Genomic DNA, 24,491 nt, shown 5'->3' on the forward strand with positions numbered 1-24,491 from the left:
ACACTCTGTCTCTCCTCTTGCCAGATGTTGCGGCTGACTAGCGAACCTCTTGAGGACATTCGGGGCCCCACGCACCAACCGAAGGGTACCACTGACATGCACACCTGCTTCATACAGTTCCTGGGCCAGGGATACCGAGGTATAATAATTATCCATAAACAGGTGGTATCCCTGGTTACGGAAACAATCCACAAGACCGAAGACAGTGTCACCACGCAACGTGGAGAAAACCCCGGAACACACCGAGAAGTCCACGACGTATCCAGTGTTGGACTCGGTACTAAAAAATAATTTTACACATTTCTTTGGCTTCTTGTGGTTGTACACTTTTATACCGAGACGTCCTTTGTAAGGCAACATCCCCTCATCCAAAGAAAGGTTCTTGGCAGGAACTACGAGAAACTGGCACCGTTCATAAATGTAGTCCAACACTGGGCGGACGAAGATGAGGTGGTCGGGGTTATTCTGGGGTATGGCCCTTCGGTTGAAGGCGTTGATATACCTGTCCAATGCCAGGAAACTATCACAGGCCATAACGCAAGGCACATTGGGCGTACTTAAAAAAAACGCCGCCTCCAATATTGCCTGATGTCAGCAGCAGGCATCATTCCAAAAAAAATGTGGAGCCCCAAAAAATGCGCCATGTCTGTGAGTTTGCAGCCCTGCCAGAGATATGACAACGTTGTCTGCAGTTCGTCACGGCAGTACCATGCGTAATCCGTCGTCTCTGCAACCAGGTATTCCAGCAATTCCCGCGTCAGGAACAGCTGAATAAACCCCAGTGCAGTGAGAGGAACAGGTACGGTCAGTCTAGGTGCTGCCGTGAATGGGTGCATGTTAGGTGGGGTGGGGTCCTCCAGCCACCCCTCACCACTTTCGGACGAACGGCCTTCACCTAGGCTGGCGTGACGTTGCGACCTTCTACAGGCCTGTGCGCGGGCACGGCTTCGCACTCCCAACCCCCTCACCCCGGCTCATCTCCCTCGCTTTCACCATCCCTCTGTCTCATCCCCAACACCAAAACTTGGTGCCTCCTCCTCCTCCTCAGATTCTCCCTCATATGCACTAAAACCACTAAATTCGAGCTCACCTTTAGGTTGTGGCTCCCGTACGGACATTGGGGGCAAATATTCGTCATCAATGACATTGGGCGTGATGTCCTCGTCACTAGACGAACAACTGCCATCAAAATGAGGACTTTCGAGCTCCTCTCGATCAAGCTCCAACAAGTATTTGTCTATGTCCTTTTGTTGGAGGCCTCCCAAATGTTTACGAATGCCCCTCAGGTCACCCCAATGCTTCCTAGGGGTTGTAAAAGGCACAGGATGTGGTCCTTGGACACTTTCGGCCATATGAGGCCGCACAACACGGCGTTGGAAAGCTGGGTCACCTTGGGTGCTTGGTCCCTCTCCAGCATCCAAGTCTAAAACTCGCCTCACACTATCACTACTAACAGGCAATATGCTCCTTTCACGCTCCTGACGACGTTGGGAGATCTCTGTGAACGTCCTGTTACGTCACAAATACTCTAACACTAGCAAAAGCTCTGCAAAGCACGAATGAGGCATGAGATCACTCTCCGACGATGCATCGCTGATGCTTGCTGGGGCGAGAAGAAAGAAATTCGCGCACGTGCGGCTGGGTAACGCTTGTAAACAAAACAACAGCTTGATCCGTGAACTTCCAGCATCCCTCAAGGCACGTGATTTCAAATTTTTTGCAAACTTGGCCTATAACTATTTTTCCGCGAATATTTAAAAAACTTTTTGTAGTCGACGTATTGTACGTCCGTTAAGCACCCGGCAGACAATTTTATTCTACGTATAATACGTCCAATAGGTGTTTAAGGGTTAAGATCATCAATTATAAAATAGAGGGACAACTAAGACCATAAGTTTACTAACACCTATTATTTTCAACAAAAACATTGTGTAAAATGCAAAAATAAATAATAAAAATAATTGTAATTCAACTTGTGAATTTTAACGATAAGACTATAAAATGCATTTCATCGTATCAATCTTGTTCTTTATGGCCACTATGTTATCATCAGTTTACAGTTGTACATTTAGGATGGTCCCAGAACAAGGTTAGCAAGTGATGATGCAGCACTACAACACAGTCTTGGATTCTTCATACCACTATACAGGCAACCCCTAGTTATTAGGGGACTCGATTATCGGCAATCCAGTTTTATAGTGCTTGTCTAGCGCTGAAAGTAGCCGGTGCCATAATGCGCCAATTTCCGGTTATTGACACTGATAATTGAGTTGTGGCCCCAAATACATACCTAAATAAGGCACCATTAACTGATTATTGGTGCCGATTTTCAGTTATCAGCGATTTTCGCTTATCATCATGCTGTTAGAACAGAGCTCCCCCCCCACCATACCCATGGACTCCCTATATTAAAGTTAAAATTATTGTTAAATTCTTGTTGTTACAAGGAAATAAATAATTTCTATTATTAAGACTGAAGGTTTGATCGCATATGAACAATAATCAATTGAAGCAAATTATTGAGTAATTTTTACCATCAGCACTCAAATCATGATCATAGCAAATTATTGAGTAATTTTTACCATCAGCACTCAAATCATGATCATGGGAAAGTTCAAACTTAGTACCGTACACACAAATTGGGATCGAAATGTTTATAGTGAACAAACAGATCAGAAGTACATGGTGTCATTGGTTAACAGCTCTCCATGGTAACCAGCCAGCCAATCAGTTTTAACTCTACAGTATTCTGTCTAAGTAAGAACGCTTTGCTCATGTGAAGCTGATGATGACATAAGTGCATGTTTTAAATACAATACGTACATAGTTTTTGTAGTGGTACGTGCATAGTTTTTGTAGTGGAGATGTATCACCTAAAGATTTTATTACCTGTACTACATATTTTTTAAAACATTATGCATACACAGAGTGTTCATATGTGCTAATACCCACTGGTTAAAGTCTCAAATTAGAAGTGAGAGAGAGAGAGAGAGAGAGAGAGAGAGAGAGAGAGAGAGAGAGAGAGAGAGAGAGAGAGAGAGAGAGAGAGAGAGAGAGAGAGAGAGAGAGAGAGAGATATTTTTTATTTTTTAGGACTCTAAGGCTTTGCAGAGATACAATTATATTCCGTATTTTCTTGGGATTTTCCAAGGTCAATTCTTGGGATTTCATAAAAAAAATAGAGTAGCAGTGCACACCCAAATGACTCAAGTCAGCCATTAGGAAACCAAACCACCAATCATATGAATTGATACGCTACTCTCCTACTCTCCACGAAATGTTTTTGGTTTTTAGAATTTTTGATAAAGGATTGTGTAGTTTAATCAGTTAATCTACATAAATATTTGCCTCTAAATTCAGTCATTTACACTGTACAAAGTAGAATTTATGTTTGTAGAAAATTCTTTTTTTATTGCTCACATAAGCTCTGCCAAGTAGCTGCATAGGGTCTATTCAGTATTAATGCTATGACTATAATGTTTCTAAATATAAAAATTTTTTGTTTTAATTGATTAAAGTAATATACATATACATATAACAATTTCTATCAAGTAACATAAGAAAGCATTCATATTTTCTCATTAGGTCAATGACCATATTAATGGTGCCTATTTTTGCAATAGTAAATTAACCCTTAGTGGACAGGTAAAAAAATCAACAAGCAGCTCCTCAGGCCAGGTAAACTATAGGTCAGCACACACACACACACACACACACCAATGGAAAAAGGAAGATATGCAAATGCACGTATGAGAATCTGAAAATGGCTATTTACAACCCCTTGTGGGGCCTCTTTTACAAGACAATAGTAAATTTTACCAACTATATATGTTTTCTTTAATAAATAATGTTATTTCATTTTGTAAAATTATAATAACAGTTCAAACAATACAAAAACAGATAAGAAATAAAATCAGTAACAAATTCTTTGCATGTCTGTTGAAAAATATTTACGTAAATTTACCGAGAACAAAGATTCAGTAATTTTTTTATAAATGCTTTTTCTAATACTTCTTTGCACTTTTCTTTGCAAAATTACATTTACAATTGACACACTATCACACTATCGTAAAAGACAAGAACTAGAACCAACAGCAGCTCTTTGGTATATCTATGAGCAAATTTATAAAAAGAAGTCATATGAGACAGAGAGGCAGTACATCCCCTTCAGTCAAGATCACTACTAAGCTTGCATGAGGCCGCGAGTCTTGATTTTAGCCAGTGTAAAAGTTGCCATTAGTGAATTTATGGGCTATAGAAGTATATTGGCACCTCTTTCCCACCCGATTCTTTCCAAATCAGTGGACCTCAATACATTTTGTTTCTCTACAGGATCAATCCGTCCACCACCCCAAACCTGTTATTACCACTCCGGAGAAGCAATGTCCATTAAGGGTTAAGTACAACACATATGACTTAATAAAAGTTAAACTTTTATTCTGTGGTTCATTTCTTCCTTCTTTGATATCAGTGCAATCTACATGAAGTTGAAAATTTTGTCTCCACTAGGCCAGGTGTCTCCATGAGGCCACGTGCATAATGTTGACGCTGAATCTATCACCTAATAACTCAAAGACTATCAATGATAATCCAATTCTGATTGAAACATGAAAATACAATAATTTATGAATAAATAAAGACAACTTGAAACAATATGGAAAATCAAAAGTTATAAGCTTTGCAAGTAGAAAAATCAAGGCAAAATGAGTCCCCATTGGGCCCCTTACCCTAGATATGAATTCTTAATAACCACAATGACCTCTACCTTCTCAGCTTCCTCTCATTCTTGGATAGTTTTATCAATACAAGCCTTATTCGATTAGGGAAAAAGGAAGGAGGTATCACCTTCTGAGGTAAGATTTGAACCCACACATCAGAGGTACAGCAAAGTGTTAGCTCAATATCAGTGTGCACAGATTGAAATCCTGCCTCAGAAGGTTATAGCTTTTTCAATTTTTTCTACTTCAAGCACCGATATTTTCATAGATAATATGAAAGGAAGTTTACAAAAGCAGTAACTTAATCATACAATAATAATTTCAACAAATATCCTAAGTCTATATTGAAAGGTACATAACAAAGAAAAAAAAATTCGCACTGAAATAACAAATATGTACATAGAATCACAGAAACTCAAATAAAATCTGTAGGTATCAAAAGAATCTACCTAGGTAAGCAATTTTCATCAAAAGCTTTGCACTGTATAAATACAAAAATCTATTAATAGAAAATATTTTAAAATAATTTATATTTTTCCTTGGTAAATAAGCCACAGCCTTTTATATAGGAGTATTCTTCAGCATGGGCTGGAATTGGTCACTGATACTCGGTAACAAGGTAGTGAACTGGTGGAGATGGGGGTGATCAGGGTAGTACCCTTTGCTTAATTCTGCCACTGATTGAGGTAGATTTAAAGTATATAAAAGACTGGTTTGTATTTCTATGAAAAATACATATTACTTTTAAAATTTATTATTCATTTTTATAGAAATAAAAGCATTTGCCTTTTATGTAGAGGACTTACTATCATCACAGAACTGCCAGGCTCTTCGATGAGTTGCAGGGAAGGAATACAGTATGTTTTATGAATCCTATAACCTCCTATTGGTCTGGTAAATGGATTGACCACAACAGTAAGCATAAGGGCCCCAAGTACCCCACATAAAGGGAGTGTACTCATGTAAGGAAAATATCTCAAAGAACCTTAACAACTCCTGTTGTAAGGTTGCCTAATTCAAGGGGAAGGGGACATGGTAGAACTTATTTCTGAACTCATTATTTGGAAATAGTAGCCTCAGTTACCATGTAATGAGTTGAGAAATAAGCTCTACCATGTCCACTCCCCCTTATTAAAAGTGAGAAGACTGAAGGAGATGCACCTTAGCCATGAGGGTGGGACAGGATGCCTGGAGTGTACTCACCTGTATCTTCTCAACTCAACACCTCTTCTCTTTATTCTTCTTTTTTTTCTTTTAATCTAGGAGGAAATTTTACTCATAGATGCAAGGGGGGCATGGAGGGAAGGACCAACTCTTAGAGGGGGTGTGGTAATAAAAAGGTTAAGAACCACAGTCCAAGATGCTGCTCATGAAAAGGGGTAGGGGTAAGGATGGAAGGGAAGCCTATTTATTCCACACTCATGAATCTAGACTTACGTTAGGCATTCAGTACTCAGATGAGATGCCGTTCTTGTCTGAAATGGAGCTTAGGTGCCTACATAACCTGCTCAGAAGCCATCATAGGTCCTAGGGAGAAGGTATCCAAAGACTTATGGCAACATCCCTCTGGCACAATGAAGTAACGATCTATCTAAAAAAAATACTTGCTCTCATTACCTGAAAAACCTAAATGTTCTTATGAAAACTGAGGGAGAGATCCACACCCCTGGCTTCATGAACTGTAAAGTAACAAAGGCCAATCTCCCTTTAGGAGCCACAGGCCTGCCTGATTACCTCACAAAGGCAGGAAGAAAGGATGCCCTTAGAGACTTCCTTCTTATGCTTACCTATAGAAATGAAAGTCTTCTACACTTAGGCCTCTGGTAGTAGTTCCTTTTCAAACAGTATATAACAGCATGTATACCAGCAAAGCATCATCTCATCTGGGCTGGCAGCCATGAAGACTCAGAGGGAGGGGATCAGGAAACTCTCAAATCTTTTGTCTGGAACAGACAGATTCAGAGATTATGCCGAGAAATCAGGTACATAAGAAAACGGGAGAGATGAGGCAGACTATTTAACTCCCACACCCTTTTCATTCAGGCCAAAGCTAAGAGAAAAACAAGTCTTGAGCATAAGGTCTCTGCCCTGGTGAAGCTCTACAGAACAAAGGACATATCCCACTTGGGTGGACACAGTTTCCAAGGAAGACATGACTGGTTGAAAGTTCTCACTAGCACAAACAACTCCACTTAAACAAGGCTGAGTAACAGCCTTTTACTCCAGAAAGTGAAAGGAGCTTTTCTCAGTGAAAAAGTTGACGAGGAAGTCTGTGATCTGCTGAAAAGACACTCCAACTGGAGAGAGAACCATTCAACAAAACAATACCAATCGCAGATGATGACCCACATTTCTTTTAGGAACATTCACTAAGGAAGGATGAAGGTATCCAGACATCTCTCTCTCACAAGAGATGCTAGATAATCACCAAGCATAAAGGCATGAACTTCTTATTGGTACCTGTGAACATGCAGCTCTCACAGAAGGGTGGGCCACTGGGGTAGCTCTCTTGACAGTAGTCAGCAGATCAGGACACCCCTGGGCTTCCTGCCATTGAGGAGCACCGCCACCAGTCATACCTTGGGAAGAAGATTGAACATTGGGAAAGTATATATGCATCCAGATTGTCCCAAGGGTGTTGGGATACATCTTTCAACTTCCCGAGGGTCTGGGACTGGGGAACAGAGAACTGAGAGCAAACTGTCCATTTGTGCATCTGCAACTCTGAATGGTGCAGGGTCTGAGACAAAGACCACTCCTACTGGTTGACATATTGTTGCTCATGAACACAAGTGACTGACCACTTAACTGTTCCTGCAATGCTTTACTGAACCAACAGGCTTAGCAACTTCTGAACTTAAAGTTTAAATGCAGCTTTACTGATAAGGGAGTCTTAGGAATCTGATCACTCAAGTTCCACTACTGCCTCCACAATACTTTTGGAAAGAGTATTGAAGAGTCTAACACTAAAATGCTCCTTAGTGCCAGGAAGGTATGGGCCTTACATCTGGACACCAGCACCTCCTGAACAATGCCTTCTTGTTTTGAGACACGATACCTGCCATGGCCATGTCTGTCCACACGTTCAACTACTAATCAAACCATGAGATAGTCTGGAGAGTAGCCACAGAGACAAAGCCCAAGGAGTTCGTCTCTGAAGCACAGAACGGAAGAACCTCCCGATGTGATCTCTCCAGGCTGATAAGCAAGCTGCAAAGGAATAGCTTCTGCATCCTCCAGAATGTAGTATCTCCCCTGATATGAAAGCAGCAGGGGGAGGAGTTTGTTTGATCTGCTGAAGGACAGGGATCTTCCCACCCAGGAATCAGGATGTTCTCTTCCAAAAGACTACATGCTAACTGTGGCTAGGGCAACCTGGCCAAGGGCCATGTCTCAGAAACATTCCTAAAGGTCAGCTCCGCAGATGAGACTGCTGGCAAGTAGGAAGCTGAGGTCACCTCCGTAAGCTTATTCCAGTCACAGATGAGCAAAATAATTCTCAAAAGGCTCTGTCTGTAGGGTTACCAGAGGAGAGGGATCCTCAGGTCCCATTAGATCCACCTAGGGCACAAGTGGCCCCATCTCCAGCCAAAGATATCAGTTAGGCTCTCAATCTTGCACAGAACAAGATGAACCGCCACCCAGAGAAGACAGAGAAGACCCAGCAGGGTCACTACTAGAACAGAGTTCTGATTTAAATGCTACCACCATTTGGCTCTTGGACTTGGTAGTGACCAAGTCTGTGGACAGAGGAGTTGAATGAGCATGTACACCACTATTCCCACTGCCTCCTGCCTACACAGCATATGTACACATGAAAAGTGGAAGAGATCGAAGGAGATCTCCTTAACAAGTGAGAGCACTTTCAACTGTGTATGCTCCATGCAAGAAGGAAAACCTACCCAGTTGCTAGAATGAACTCAATCCTCAACCAAGTGTGACCAAGTGAACAGGTTACACAAGCCCTTCTCTGTGTGACTTCTGAGACACACGGAGAAGGGTTGTCTCCAGCAGCTGCCCACCCTCATCATCTTATGAAGATTGAGCAGAACGAGCAAGACTGGGAGACTCATCCATGTGTGAACCCTAAAGTCCACGGTAGGACAAGACAGGAGCAGATTTTATCTAAGTGGGCAGTTCCAATAGTGACAGCCCTGCTAGGGGTATGATAATCACTCACCAGTGATTTAGTAGCTTCATTCCCCGCTGAGAAGGAAGAGTCCTTAAGCAAAGTCCACCTAGACTTCTTTCGCAAAGCCTAGACTTCGTTCGCAAGGCCTTAAGACTCTCTCGTCTTCTTAATCTGCCTAAGCAATGGAAGGGAGCCCTTGGATGAGGAGGTGAACGAGTCTGATGATGCAAGGAAGACAACGATGAAGAAAAGATCTGAGCATGCTTCTTCCCTTTTGTCTTGCTAGCTAGTCCTACTTGGCTTAACCCTTTAACGCCGATTGGACATATTAAACGTTGATATAAATTGTCTGTTGGGTGCCGATTAGACGTATGGTCCGTCGATATAAAAAGTTTTTAAAAAAAATTAGAGGAATAATAGTTATAGGCTTACTAGGCTAAAACTTTTGAATCACGCGCCTTGGTGGATGCTGGGAGCTCACGGATCAAGGCGTTGTTTTGTTTACAATCGTTACCCAGGCGCGCAAGTGCGAATTTCTTTCTTCTCGCACTAAAAGTATCGGCGACACATCTCGTTACATGGGGTATTATATATGAAAATGTGCGCAATTTTATGTAGAATACAACAAAAAACAACTCATGGTTGTAGCTTTTACCAGTTTTGAAATATTTTCATATAAAAAATTATAAGTGCCAAAATTTCAACCTTCGGTCAACTTTGACTCTACCGAAATGGTCGAAAAACGCAATTGTAAGCTAAAACTCTTCTAGTAATATTCAATCATTTACTTTCATTTTGCAACAAATTGGAAGTCTCTAGCACAATATTTTGATTTATGGTGAATTCATGAAAAAAACTTTTTCCTTACATCCGCGCGGTAACTCTTCCGAAAAAATCATAAATTTTTTCGTCCGATTGTCGTAATGTTTGCACCATTTTAAATTAGCTGTTACATAGTTTTATATACGGAAATGTGCGCAATTTCATGTAGAATACAATTACAAACAACCCATGGTTGTAGCTTTTATCAGTTTTGAAATATTTTCATATAAATAACGACTCGACCGAAATGGTAAAAAAACGCAATTGTAAGCTAAAACTCTTATATTCTAGTAATATTCAATTATTTACCTTTATTTTGCAACAAATTGGAAGTCTCTAGTACAATATTTTGATTTATGGTGAATTTATGAAAAAAAAAAAAATCTTACGTCTGCGCAGTAACTCTTCCGAAAAAAATCTTAAATTTTTTCGTCCGATTGTCGTAATGTCTGCACCATTTTAAATTAGCCGTTACATTAAGTTATATATACGAAAATGTGCAAAATTTCATGTAGAATACAACAAAAAAGCCCATGGTTGAAGCTTTTATCAGTTTTGAAATATTTTCATATAAATAACGATAAGTGCTCAAATTTCAACCTTCGGTCAACTTGACTCGACTGAAATGGTCGAAAAACGCAATTGTAAGCTAAAACTCTTACATTCTAGTAATATTCAATCATTTACCTCTATTTTGCAACAAATTGGAAGTCTCTAGCACAATATTTCGATTTATGGTGAATTTATGAAATAAACTTTCCTTACGTCCTCGCTGTAACTCTTCCGAAAAAATCATAAATGTTTTCGTCCGATTGTCGTAATGTTTGCACCATTTTAAATTAGCCATTACATAAAGTTTTATATATGAAAATGTGTGCAATTTCATGTAGAATACAACAAAAAACAACCTATATTTCAGTTTTGAAATATTTTCATATAAATAACAATAAATAGAAAAAATTTGTCCTTCGGTCAACTTTATCTAGACCGAAATGGTCGAAAACTGCAATTGTAAGCTACAACACTTACAGTCTAGTAATATTCAATCAATTACCTTCATTTTGTAATAAACGGGAAGTCTCTAGCACAATATTTCGATTTATGGTGAATTTTTGAAAACTGCTTTTTTTTATGCCCGCACGTTACGAATTCATGCATCATTTTGTGATAATATTTTCTCTGTTGCCTTGATCGTTTTACAATGTGTTATATACCAAAATGATTGCAATTTAGTGTACAATACAACAACAAAAAATTAACTCATTAGCTTTAACCGTTTTGCTCACAGCGCGATTGGTATACAATTATATATGAATTTTTTTTTTTTGCGCTGTCATATATCCCAAAATTTATATATGATAATATTTTTTTCTTTTCTGATGGTTGCATACTAAACTTCAGGCAATGACAAAAAAAGGAGCCAAAAATGAACTCTTAATCTTGAAAACTAAGCGAGCTTTTTTTTTTTTTGGAAAAAAAAAAAAAAAAAAAAAAAAAAAAAAAAAAAAAAAAAAAAAATCCGCTTCGGCGCTCACTTGCGAACGCCACCGGCATACGGGAGACGATTTTTAAAATACCACTTCGGCCTTTAAGGGTTAAGCACTGAAAAGCTGGTCAATGCTGGAATTGAAGACGAAGCACTAGAAGCACTACTGCAACAGTAGAATACCCTCCTTTGCAGTAGATGAAGCTGAGGAACCTGCAAACACAGCCTTAGCTGAAACCACAGGTGAAGAAAACTTAGGTGTCAGATCCTTATGGATTTCTAGAATGTCATAATCAGGTGAAAAGGAGGGCAAGGCAGTTGCTGAAGGAGCACTTTCTGCAAGTGCTTCATCCTTAGATGAGAGAATATGCAGGTCAAAAAGTCCTAGTACTGTCTCTCCTAGAAGGAACAGAACTACTAGGCAGTGGGACAGGAAAGGGAGAAGGTGGTTAAAAGGAGACAGAAAAGATTCAGGGGCATCACCAAGGGCAGATTCCCCATCTCTCATACCTGGAGCCAGCAAACACTTCTTGTCTCCCTTCCTCCTTTAGCCAAATTTCACCCAAAATGAAATATGAAGTATGTGGGTCTATTGTTATAGTGGGACATAAATGCCCAAAGAAAGGTCACAACCCTCACAACAGCAACAAACAAACACACAATCGCTCAAAATAGCAGGCTATTCACCCATGTTTTTCAAACGCAAGTCAGGACAGTAAAGCACAGTTTCTACCATACGGCAGCCATAGAAATAAAAGTTAATAGTGATGGAAATTGAGTGAGGGGTACTCCCTCACTCACCTCCATCTCCAATAATTACCAAGTTTCAAGGACCAAGTCAAGTTTGTGCTGTAGGATACTTTTAAATAAAATGGTAAAGGTTTGTATTTCCACAGGAACAAACACAGCATAACATGAATTGGATAGGCAGAAAATATCAAAAGATTACCCTCATAAAATAAAGAAAGCATGCAGTGGTTATACACATAACAGAGCACCTGCTTTGGTAAATAAATCCAAACTACAAACAAACATGCATTATCAAGTCTTATATCAAAATAAAAAAACAGACAGTTGAAAATTATTCCCACATATCACAATGAAGTGCTGGATTATCCATGCATTACCTTAAACTGATCTCCTTATTTGCAAGCTTTTTTAGGAAATAGTCCACTGCTATTTCTGCACTAGTAGGCTGGCAGGATGTAGCCCCTTCAGGCACATCAGCACCAGGCCAAGCTGAGGCTTCATCCTGCCCGGCAGCACCTCCACAACCAATGTAAGTAGTCTGATAACCAAGAAAGCTGCTTGCAAGGGTTGACCCTTGGCCACTAGTTCCTTCACTACAACCTAAAAATCCATTAGTCTATAAGCAAACCCAAATCTTCATAGGTTACTTGACGATAAGAGTTAGCAGGAGTTGTATGTTAAGAGATCATTAACCTTATCAATTGTACCCATATCTATTCTTCTCCATACTCGTCGCCTCAATTTCCAACTGATCAAGTCCCGCTTTTAAGCATACCAGTATTTTCTAGCCAAGTAAAAACACTCAAACACTAATCTTTTCAATGAATCCCACACCAGTTGTAATAGTTTTATAACCATGGTATAGCAGATCATCCCATGCAACATATGCTTTAATGAGCATCAGCATTTCTTTTGTATACATTATTACTTCAGTCATCTAAAAAGTTCTAGACAGACTCCAATTCTTAATAATAACAAGATTTTATCGTTATGCATACATTATTTTTTGCATACTGAATGTATACAAAAAATAGGTGTCTGATAGACGGAAGTAAAAAAAGCATAAGAATAGTATAGCCAAATTCTGTGTTACACCATGTACTCCAAAAATAATAGAGCATAATGCACTAGTCTATGAAGTGTGTTCAAACAGTATCTGACATTTATTCATAAAAAATATGTTATTTTCATAAAATTAAGCTTAACTTTTGAAATTTGTGGTAGCGCTTCTATTGTTTTAGTGTAGGTGACTAGCCTGGCAAACTTTTGGGGAAGAATGGGTATATCACAGCTGAAGAGCTCAATTCGTTTGTGACAGATGCCACTAATCCCTTGCATATACAATTTTATGATTTTTTACCAGTTTCCAGCCGTTACTAGATTTATCCTTACGTTAAGAACAAGTGGTCTTTCATGCCCAGTAATTTTCATTAAAATACTTTTCTCTCCAGTTTTATTAACAGTCGAGTTTGATGGCATAACGAAGTTTGAGAAAGTTTCATTCACATTGCCGACGCAAAGAGTATAGCATTACTAACGATACTTTTATAATTCTCTTTAACTTTTCTAATCTCATTTAACTCGAAGATGGGATAAAGAGATGGAGGAAAAGAGGTTAGTGTAATATATGATAATTATTGTACATAATTATCATTTGTATGAGAATTGTTCTAAACATCTAAACAGTTGTATGTAATATAAAATTGTTAATTCAGCAAAATGATAATGAATTTTTAATGAAAAATTAATATACTGGAACCCAGTACTCGCGTTATCAGCATTCACACACTCACATATTTGCAGATTTCTCTGTGGACCATATAATAACCATTATTCACGGGAAATTTGCATATTTGCTGTATTTTTCTATAAGAAATATCCACAAATTACTATATTTTCATATCAATTCCTTATGATCCGATGACGTGAAACAGTGCCAATAAATTTTTTGTTGTAAGTGTTTCAATGACGGGATTTTTGCGCCATCGACAAGTCATTTTGGGGGGGGAAAAAACAAAAAACAAAAACGCACACACCCACTCATGAGGACTGCGCCACTGCGTTGGCAGATCTTGGACCTATAAAAAACCTAAACAGGAAACCGATAACATTATTCATAACAGAGTAACCACGAAAAATTTCAGCTTACAGTCACCTCTCAATTAATGCGTTTTTTATTTAATGCGGGCTAGAAAATATTTTAAAATGTTTCAAAAACATGAAAATTTTGATTTAACACGAATTGGCGCCCGAGTATTTATTTCAAATCACCGGTGCAACAGCGCTGCAGACGACGGGTGTCGACATATACAAAGACATAGCACAGTATGTATTTATTAATAAAGGGATAAACTTTGTTTATTTATCAATATAAAGCGAAAGATTTTGTCTATTTATTAATAAAGCAAAAAAAGAAAAAAAAATCAACACAAAACGAGAATCAGCTTCATTCAGACATCAGCATAATTAAGCAGTGTCATGCTGCTGATGGGTACATATAATTACACACGTAACGAATAATATGCATTGTGTATTCTCATATTATTGTTATTAAATAATAACATAGCAGTCAATGTTTTGGTTTGGAAATCGGCTGATGGCGAATAAGAATTTATTTTGCTGTATTTAATTCTGTTCTCTGCAAATTTTCTTGCTTTTAGTTAGCATAAACGAATATCTAGTACTTTACTTATACAAAACAAGTCATTTTTTGTTATAAGACAAATTTTTAAGTTGAAATATGGCTTGAATAAGTCTTGTTGTGAATTAAATTATTTTTTTCATTAACAGATTGCATTGGGAACATGTTTATTTTGTATAAAAAAAAAAAAAAAAAAAAAAAAAAAAAAAAAAAAAAAAAGATTCCATTCGCTCTTTTCACACCCTTTTATGTGGGTGTGAAAACAACAGTAAAATTTGTTGTTGTTTCAAGCCAGTAGTTTTGATTAAAATTATTTTTTCTCAATTTTATATGCAGTTGTGTTTAATGGCATAACTTTACTGGAGTTTTATCTGTTACTGATGCACAATAACAGTCATTAGCAGCTTGAACAATTTTCTAATCTTCAGTTACAACTTGGTTTAAATTTAACAGCATATTTCCTTGATCTTTGATATATAGCAAATAAAATTATTACATAAAAATACATCAGTCCTATTCTACATAACTTCGTTTATAACATAACTACGGTAATTGTTTGCTATCGTACAATGGTTGAAATACACCAAACAGATGTTGCTGTTATCCAATTTGGTTGTACTTAGCAAAAAAAGCACAGAGTTCCCCAAGTCCAGGCACATAACCCCCCTTATTCCTGTTATTTCATATGGGAAAACTATGTTTAAATAACATTTTTAATTAACAGGAGCTCTCCAGGAACGTGACCCTCGCGTTAATTGAGAGGTGACTGTATATATATATATTGTTACATTTATAGATCGCCACGTCTCTCTAGTATTATCAAAATGAATTTAGCTAGAAACGGCAGCCATCTTACTCCTACCATCAGCTGACTTTAGGAGGGAAACTCAGAACAGGCCAGACATAGTCATTTCCGGCTGCAGTCGTGTAGTAGCTGGGGGAATGCAAATTCGTTAAGCATTAGGGACATATCACAAGGGGTGTGTGTAGCTCGTTAGGTACTTCTTAGACCTACTCATAAGATCCCTTATCCTGTGAATCTTCCACTGGCCATATGTCTGTTTCCAGAATGACCTGCCAATGGGGGAGAAAAGCTACCCCAATGGCCAGGATTTGCACCTGACCTCATTCTCAGTCCAGTTTAGTCTTCCATCCCGGAAAGACATCTGATCTTGCCTGCCCATAGGCCTAAACAAAGGCGCTGACTGGCGCGCCCTAAACTAGGAGAAAGCCGACGCCATCCTCTCCAAATTACTCTCAATAGGGCACCCAGGTACGTCTGAGATACAGTCATATTGCCAGTTTCTTTTACTCCAAGTCAAATAAACTCTCCCACATTTTCCAATTCAAATTCCTACTTCTCAAACGAACCTCCCTTTGTTCCTTTCTACCAAGTGGCAGCATGCTACCTTTGGGATCGTCCCAGATAAACAAGAATCTTCATTGAGCCATTCTCTTTAAGCACTAGAGTTCTCCCATCCCATTGTGTGTGATCAAGGATAAATTCCCTCCATAGTGCGTTAGACAAAATTATTGTGAGAGAAGTCTTTATTTTTATCTTGTGTGTAATTTGGGAATTAATTTCCAGATTTCCCCTGATGATACCGTGCTCCCTGTCTCCTTGCAAGCACTTTTATTACCTGAAAACAGAAATTTGGAAACCAGCTTTGCAGTAGATGTTGAATTCGGCCATTTTTTTCATATTGGGAATGATAAGAGTAATCCAGACAGTACACGGTACTCTTCCCACGTGGCCTATATGCCTTGTCTTTATCTCAGACCATTCAATGTTTTCTTGTAAATAAATTTATAAATTATATTAACTTGCTGAGTTTTTCAATAGCGACCTTTTACACCCCATAACAGTTATCTAAGGTAAGTCAGAAGCGCTCCATTTCTTCCTCTTTCCCCTTACGTTTTTGACAAGCTGGATGTAAAACATAAAAATATGCACATTGAATGCTGTAGTTTGGCCAGAATTTATGCATGTGTAGATAATTTTTTGTATGTCTGTTTGTGCATCTGTAAATAACTTCAATGTGCATGTATTACATATATATCATTCAAACAGCCATTCTTTGTACTTTATCGTGTTGAACAGCAAAATGTAAAAATATCAACATTTCTATTTAAATATCTAGTGAACAGTGGACTTTATGTGAAAAAAAAAAAACTTAAGTCTTTGAGATTCAATTGCTCAATCATTTACGGGGAACACTTACTAATTTTAGGTAATATATATATAGGATATTTATTCAGCTTTCCATTGCAGTTTTCACTTTTTTAGCATTAATTATTACAGAGCATAATTAAGAAAAATGTCAATCTATATATATGCGTTGACTGCCGTAGTTGGCCAGAATTTATGCATGCATACATAATTTTTGGTACGCCTGTTTGTGCATCTGTATATAACTTCAATATGCATGTACAGGCAGTACACCGGGGGTTCTGTTCTTGAGACGCGTCGTATGCCGAAAATCATTGTAAGCCGGAACATCACCAAAAATCCTAAGAAAACCTTACTTATAATGCTTGGGGTGCATTGAAAACTATGTAAACTGCATTCTTATTGCATTTTTCATCAAAAAAATCCTTCAAATATTGATTATTTTGCATTTTTGGTGTCATATTTCTTCTGCCAGATCAGCGTCGTAGGCGTCATAACCCTGGAAATAATTTCTGATGAATATAATTGAAAAACGCCTTAACCTCGGAACGTTGTAAGCCAAACCCATCGTAACCCGGGGACTGCCTGTATTAAATATCATTCAAACGGCCATTCTTTGTACTTTATCATGCCGAACAGCTAAATGTAAAAATATCAATGTTTCAATATAATAATCGTTACTGTATATTTTCTTAGAAAAAAAAAAAAAAGATTGTCCGTAATCTAACGACAATTGCTGAATTTTATTCTAACAATACATATAGTATCTTTCTTGTGTGTGTTTATAGGAAATTTATTCAGCTTTCTAATGCCACCTTTATTCATTTTTGTATCTTTATTCTTTACTTCGGTGCAATACGAAACATCAACATAAGTAGGTTGGAAAATCTGAAAATTGCACTCTGTAAAAAATTATAATTTTTCAATCGGTAACAGCTAATTAGCAAACACATTTATATCAAAATGATTGCTCCCACATGAAAGTTCAAACATTTCCATACAATTTATGTATAAAATAAACTCCCCAAATCTAATTATTATATTTTCCATGATTTAAAAATGTCACGTTCATCACACCTATTTTATTATTTCTAAGCCTTGTAAATATTTTCTGATTGCTTCAGGAAAAAATTCAATCATTTGCCAACATCATAAAACAAACCAGAAGCGTATATCAATTACAGTTTGGAAGTATCGATTTTTACAAAGAAACTTTTCCGCACGAGCCCCACTTTTCCCTCCACAGCCTAAGTCGTGTACTAGGTAGCACTATAATAACCCCTGTAAGCGCGAGAGGGTTAAATGCACTTTTTGTGATAAAACTATTAAGAAAACCAGGTATAAGCATTTTTAGTGGGTTTTTCTTGAGTTTGAACTAAGAAAGTACGTAGGAAGTTTTAAGTGTTTTTATAGGTGTTCTCAGTATTCGCAGATTCTATCTACTCGCGGGGGGTCAGGAACGCATCCCCTATGAATACAGGGGTCAACTGTATGTAGTATGTATTCCTAAACATTATTACTGTACTACCATAATTACCTACAATACTACCATTAAAAAAATCTGAAAGGTTACCGAAATATAAATATTTCTGAGTGCAACCGTAACTTGTTTACATTTTCTCAGCTCGGTTTGTATGAAGGAAAAAAAATTATTTTCACTGACATGAAATTATTTCTCAAATATGCCAATACTAATACATATATATAAAAGTTGATTTCACCGACATGGAATTATTTCTTGAATATAACAATGATGTATGGGGTAAAAATAGTTTTATTACCTTTACATATTATGTTTATTTTAAAATGTGAATCTTTTCATGTATGGCTGTGGTTATCATACTGAGAATGAGGCTAGCCTACTGATAAACATTACTTAGAATTCAAGGTTTGATTTATAAAATGGTAGTATAAAAACGACCCCCAATTTTTACAATGGTAATATAAGATGACCCCGAATTTTTAGGAGTGAAATTTAAGATTTAAAGGTCGTCATATATGTACACAGAAATATACGGTAATTATTTGGGATGTTACTTATATGAAAACTCATCTTCAGATATAACAATCTTACACTAATCTCCTACAAAGTAGTCCCCTTGGGCTGCCATACACTTCACCCAATGGTTCTACCATTGTCAGAAGCAGCTGTCTGTTACATTCTGTGTGATGTCATCTCTGGACTGAAATCAAGTCACTTTCAGTGGCATTTTCAGCTTGGGGAAAAGCCAGAAGTACACGGAGCCAAGTTGGGAGAGAAAGGAGCCTGATGAAGTACAGGTGTGTTGTGTCTGCCAAGAAACGTGGCATCAAATGTGAAAGGGACCAGAACTCAGTCCAGAGAAGACATCATGCAGAATACAATGGAATGGCTGCACGCCATCTAAAAATACATGTTCCAGCGTTGCTTACGACAGTGGTAGAGCCATTGGGAGAAGTGTGTGGCATCCCAAGGGGACTACTTTGAAGGAAATTAGTATAAGATTGTTGTATCTGAGTAAGGGTATTTTTTATGAATAAAGGTCAGATAATTTTTTGAACACACCTCATATGTAAATTAACCTAGGTACCATGAAAATCCCAAAACCACTACCTGATTAAATATAAAAAAACCCACCACCACTTTCTCAAGCATCACTACATTTAAACATAAAACTAAATTTCTCTGCATCACTTACCTTGAGCAATTCTGGGGTCCCCAGTTCCATCCCATCCATGCTCCCTTGAGTGTTCCTGTAACAATGATAGTCTCCGTCTTGCTTCATCTTCAATCATTTGAAGACGTGACATTTCCAGAGCAATGAGCAATTCCATATTTGAATCACAACCTTCCCATGATGTGGTTTCACCATCCCCTGAAAAAACAAAATGATTGCAAAAGACACCCTTGCAGGGTAAACTAAATCATATTACATCTAAAAATGTGTATTAAAAAATGAAAATATTTCCCTTAATGAGAGAGAGAGAGAGAGAGAGAGTGAGTGTATTCAGCTTGTTTACACTTGGATCTTAAGTGCACAAAATAGATTAATTATGCCATAATACATCAACTTACTGTTGGCAAATGGCAGACTTTTAAAACAAGCATGAAGATTTTGCAAACAAATAAGTAATAATTCAAGAATGCAGGAAAAGGAGATAAAATAACTTTTCACAAGGAAACCGTTTCAACAAACAATTGAAGGCAGCTGAAAGTGGAGCCAGTTTGTTTATTACAGGGCTGAGCTACTTTTACAGTAGTAAAAAGGGATTTTGACGAAGGAAAAATCTATTTCTGGGGGAAGACCTGTGTCGCCCGATGAAAAGTTCCTGTAACTCACTTTTTTAAGTATAAATATACCAGAGAAAAAGCTAGCATGGTATGCTGAAGTTACTACCCCCAGCGCGAGCACCCAAGGGACGTCGATATAAAGTAGTATAAGGGCGAGTGGAAGCCACTACTCACAGGTCCTCTGCCAATTAGAGGATTCCTTTCCAAAATCCCTCCACAGCAAGAGCCGTTATAAGGGTTAGAGCCGTCACAAAGGTCACCTCCCTTACCTTCCTCTCGCTACTACTACTAATACCCAAGCGCATTCTTCATTCCTGTATTAAAATATCGTAAAAAGCAATTGTCACTACATTGGTATTTTACCGTAACAAAAAAGTGATTTGGGCAGATCGAGTGTAAGTGAAAGAAATGGGCAAATAATCAACCCAGATCAGCTGAGAAGTCTTCTCTCTCTCTCTCTCTCTCTCTCTCTCTCTCTCTCTCTCTCTCTCTCTCTCTCTCTCTCTCTCTCTCTCTCTCTCTCTCTGTGGCAGCACACCGAACACTGGCTCGAGCAATTTTTTTTTTTTTATTTATATTTTTCTTTTTGGTAATCATTAATGGAACTCTAGGTTTTGGCAAGTAGTTTATTTTTTCCCCAGGTTATCTCATGAGTTGCAGGATCTTGTTTTCTGCTTTCACTTGTTCTCTGGGAATAAAATTTCAGGTGTGGCCATTAGTAAAAGTTCCAGTGATATGTGTTTATGGGGTATTCTGAATGATAAAAAGTTTTTCGTTGTCTAAATTAGGATTAGTTAGGTAATGAGCAATTAGCTAGTTAACAACTCTAGAGTTTGTTCATGTTTGCATTAAATAATCATAGACTTCTTATATGTTCATATCTATGATTAGCTTGATCTGTATTGCATATAGAGGGAAATTTTACATCTGTGCCATTATGGGTTATGGTGATGCAACCTCACTAAACATCAAAATACATGAAAAGTGAGGCAGATACTTGCTGTGATTCTGAGGGCTCATGTGCCACATATGCAATACTGATATAAATTATTTTTTTATATAAAATCTATTTTCATCATCATCAAAAATATTTTTCCATCATTTCTTGTAAACAGTTATACATGGAAACTGATCTGATTCTTTTTTTTTTATATATTTTTGCTTGGATGATTTTAGAAAAAAGCAAACAGGAACATGATATCTAATATGTACTATTCAATAGTTTACTAACTTTATCATGCTGACATGATAGTTCAGTTTGGTTTGTTACCCACAACTTTATTTGTGCAAACCCTTAATGTAATCATAAAATAGCCTTTGCGTGGGACACATCCAAGACAATGAAGTGAATCTCTTCAAACAAACCTAGCCAGCTTTTATGCTTAGCCAACTCCCAGATCCTTGCAGTTACTCTACTGTTGCATCATTGATAAGATTTAATTTTCAGCGCAATTGCATACAAGTGAGGAACCCCTAGTCTTTGGTCACTACAAATGGTTCACCAAGTGAGAAAAGTGCATATAAAATTAAATGCTTGTAATGTGTAGGTGTTGAGTGATTCAGAGTAAGATGCCACCATATAATATAAAGTAAATTTGCTACAAGTTTTGTAACTGATATACCTTGCTATTCACAGTCTCACAATTCGTGGACTTACCTATATGCATGCCTCTATGGAGCAAATATATGCATTATTTGCAAAAAATCTGTCTATGAGCAGTATTTTTTACCAAGAAATATTTACCAATTACTGCATTTTCATATAATTTTCATGACTAAATGCACTTATTGTGATAAAACTAATAAAATGCTCAGGTATAAGCACTTCTAGAGGGTTTTTTTTTTATTTTAACTATCAAAATAGGCAGTTCTAAGCCTTTTAAGAGGGGTTTTAAGAATTTGCATATCTTAGCTATTTGTAGTGAGGGAGGGTGTGGTGCCATTCCCCACAAATACAGGAGTTTACTGTATTTGCAGATTTCTCTATGGAACATATATACACATTATCTGTGGAAAATTTGCCTATTGGCAGTATTTCACTGAGAAATATTCACTAATTACTATATTTCTATATCATTTTCCTGACTAAATGCACTTTTTGTGATAAGACTATACTATTAAAGTACTCAAGTATAAGCATTCTTAGTTTTTTTTTTGTGGTACACATCCTCCCCACAAATACTGGGGGCTGACTGTATATACGTACATATACTATATACATGCATATACAGGCAGTGCCTGCTTACTGGCAGCTTCAGTGATTGGTGCTTTGGTTTTTACAATCCTTGGCTAACAACATCGTTAACTAGATTTTAGGTAGGTGTCAGTAAGTGATTTTCGATCCTGATAAGCAGTTTATCGGCGCCAGTAGGAGGGGGCGGGGTTGTGGTACTCGTGCCCCGAAAATACCAGAGACTGACTATAAATGTTACAACACTTTTCTTTCTATAATTCAAAGGTCAGAGGAAATGAGTTAACATAAAATTAATCAAGTAAAAAATGAATTGAATTTCAAACCTTTGAGCATACCTTGTTCTGGAAGATATTTAGCTTGCTGAGCACAGCGCAGGGAGCAATAATCATGGATGGCCCCTGTGCGAGGATTGCGGGCACGTGGTCGTGGACAGGACTTTCTACTGCATTTTCCAAGGAGTGTAAGTGTTAGGGCCTGATTTAAACTACTTTCCTGTGGAAATAACATATTTACTTTACTGAACATGATTCATAAATGTTACTGTAACAACACATGTATACTTTTCACATATCGTAAATAATTTTCTAAAATCATCTTGATACGTCTGAGAAATTTTCAAAGAAAACACTTTATAATAAGTTCAAAAACTAATAATAACAACAACACTAAGAGCTTTTGTTTTCTTAAGTATGTAAAGTAAACTGTGTTAATTATTTACTAATCACATCGTCTTCAAGCAGATTTTCTAACAAACAGACACTCCATGTGCATCTAAAATAATGGAAGAATCACAATGTAGAAAGAACAACTAAAGAGAAAACAGCCTTTAAGCTATGGTAGAGGACATGCAAGAAACAGGATATACTATTAGTTTACAAAATGAGGGGGACAGACTAAATGGCAGGTGGCAAGGACAATGAAGTTAGGAGGAATGTGATCTGAATCTCAACACAAGAAAGGGAAAAGAAAAAATATCCAGGATATCAAAGTGGGTAAGGAAGGATGGAAAAATGGGAAAGGGACAAAGTCTGTGAGCTGAAAATAGAGGAATTAGTATCATTATTATTATTTTATTAAAAGTAATGGCTATTTCAGCAGCGTTACTCTTGTAGAGATTCTTCTCTATTTTTCAAATAGCGGATTTTTCAGTATTAAACAGGCTAGTAGAGCGCCTATGGAGTCATTATCAAATGCAGGGTCAAGATCGGGTGTACATAGTACAGTGGTACCTCGAGATACGAAAGGCTCAACTTATGAAAAACTCGAGATACGAAAGCTAATACGAAAAATTTTACGGCTCTGCATATGAAAATTGCTTAACCCTCTTACGCCGGAGCCCTAAAAATCAAAACGTCTCCCGTATGCCGGGCCTGGTTTGGAGTGAGCGCGGAAGTGGAAAAAATAATTTTTTCAAAAAATTACAGCGCGCGTACTTTTGAAGATTAAGAGTTCATTTTTGGCTCCTTTTTTTGTCATTGCCTGAAGTTTAGAATGCAACCATCAGAAATGAAAAATAATATCATTATCATATGTAAATAATGCGATATATGGTAGCGAAAAAAAAAATTCATACATAATTGTATTCAAATCACGCTGTGCAGAAAACGGTCAAAGCTAACCAGTTACTTTTTTTGCGTTGTATTGTACACTAAATTGCGATCATTTTGATATATAATACATTGTAAAACAATAAAAGCAACACCGGAAAAATATTATCACAAAATGATGTACGAATTCGTAACGATTGCGGACGTAAAAAAAATGTTATTTTCAAAAAAATTCACCGTAATTCTAAATAATGTTTAGAGACTCCAATTTGTTTTCAAAATTAAGAAAAATGATTGAATATTACAATACTGTAAGAGTTTTAGATTAGAATTGCCAGATTTCGACCATTTCGGACGAGTTAAAATTTGACCGAATGTCGAAATTTTAATATATATATATTTTTTTATATGGACATATTTCGAAGATGGAAAAAAGCTACAACCTTCAATTATTTTTTATTGTATCTTCATGAATTTGCGCACATTTTGATATATGAAACTCTATAAAAAAAGGCTAATATGAAAAGGAGCAAATATTAGGATAATGCCATGTACGTATTTCGGAGACTTGCGGCCGACGAATCGCGCGCGGAGTGAAGGTAATATATTTTTCAAAAATTCACCATAAATCACAATATTGTTTTAGAGACTTCAAATTTGTTTCAAAATGAAGAAAAAATGACAGAATATTACTAGGCCGTAAGAGTTTTAGCTTACAATTGCGTTTTTCAACTATTTCGGTAGAGTCAAATTTGGACCG

The 24,491-nt window shown here is 37.3% G+C and overlaps 1 protein-coding gene across 1 annotated transcript in view; it reads right to left on the reverse strand.

Annotated features, from left to right (window-relative positions):
- LOC135200996 (uncharacterized) overlaps positions 1-22,676 on the reverse strand; it is a gene marked incomplete at its 5' end in the record, with an annotated part of 60,398 nt that extends 37,722 nt beyond the window's left edge. The window contains 3 exon segments of the mRNA XM_064229799.1: positions 12,286-12,508; positions 19,398-19,574; positions 22,520-22,676. Of these exon segments, the coding sequence (XP_064085869.1) occupies positions 12,286-12,508; positions 19,398-19,574; positions 22,520-22,676 (557 nt within the window).
- Between the last annotated feature and the right edge of the window lie 1,815 nt (positions 22,677-24,491).

The sequence above is a fragment of the Macrobrachium nipponense genome, chromosome 27 (genome assembly GCF_015104395.2).
Source record: "Macrobrachium nipponense isolate FS-2020 chromosome 27, ASM1510439v2, whole genome shotgun sequence".
Lineage (NCBI taxonomy): Eukaryota > Metazoa > Arthropoda > Malacostraca > Decapoda > Palaemonidae > Macrobrachium > Macrobrachium nipponense.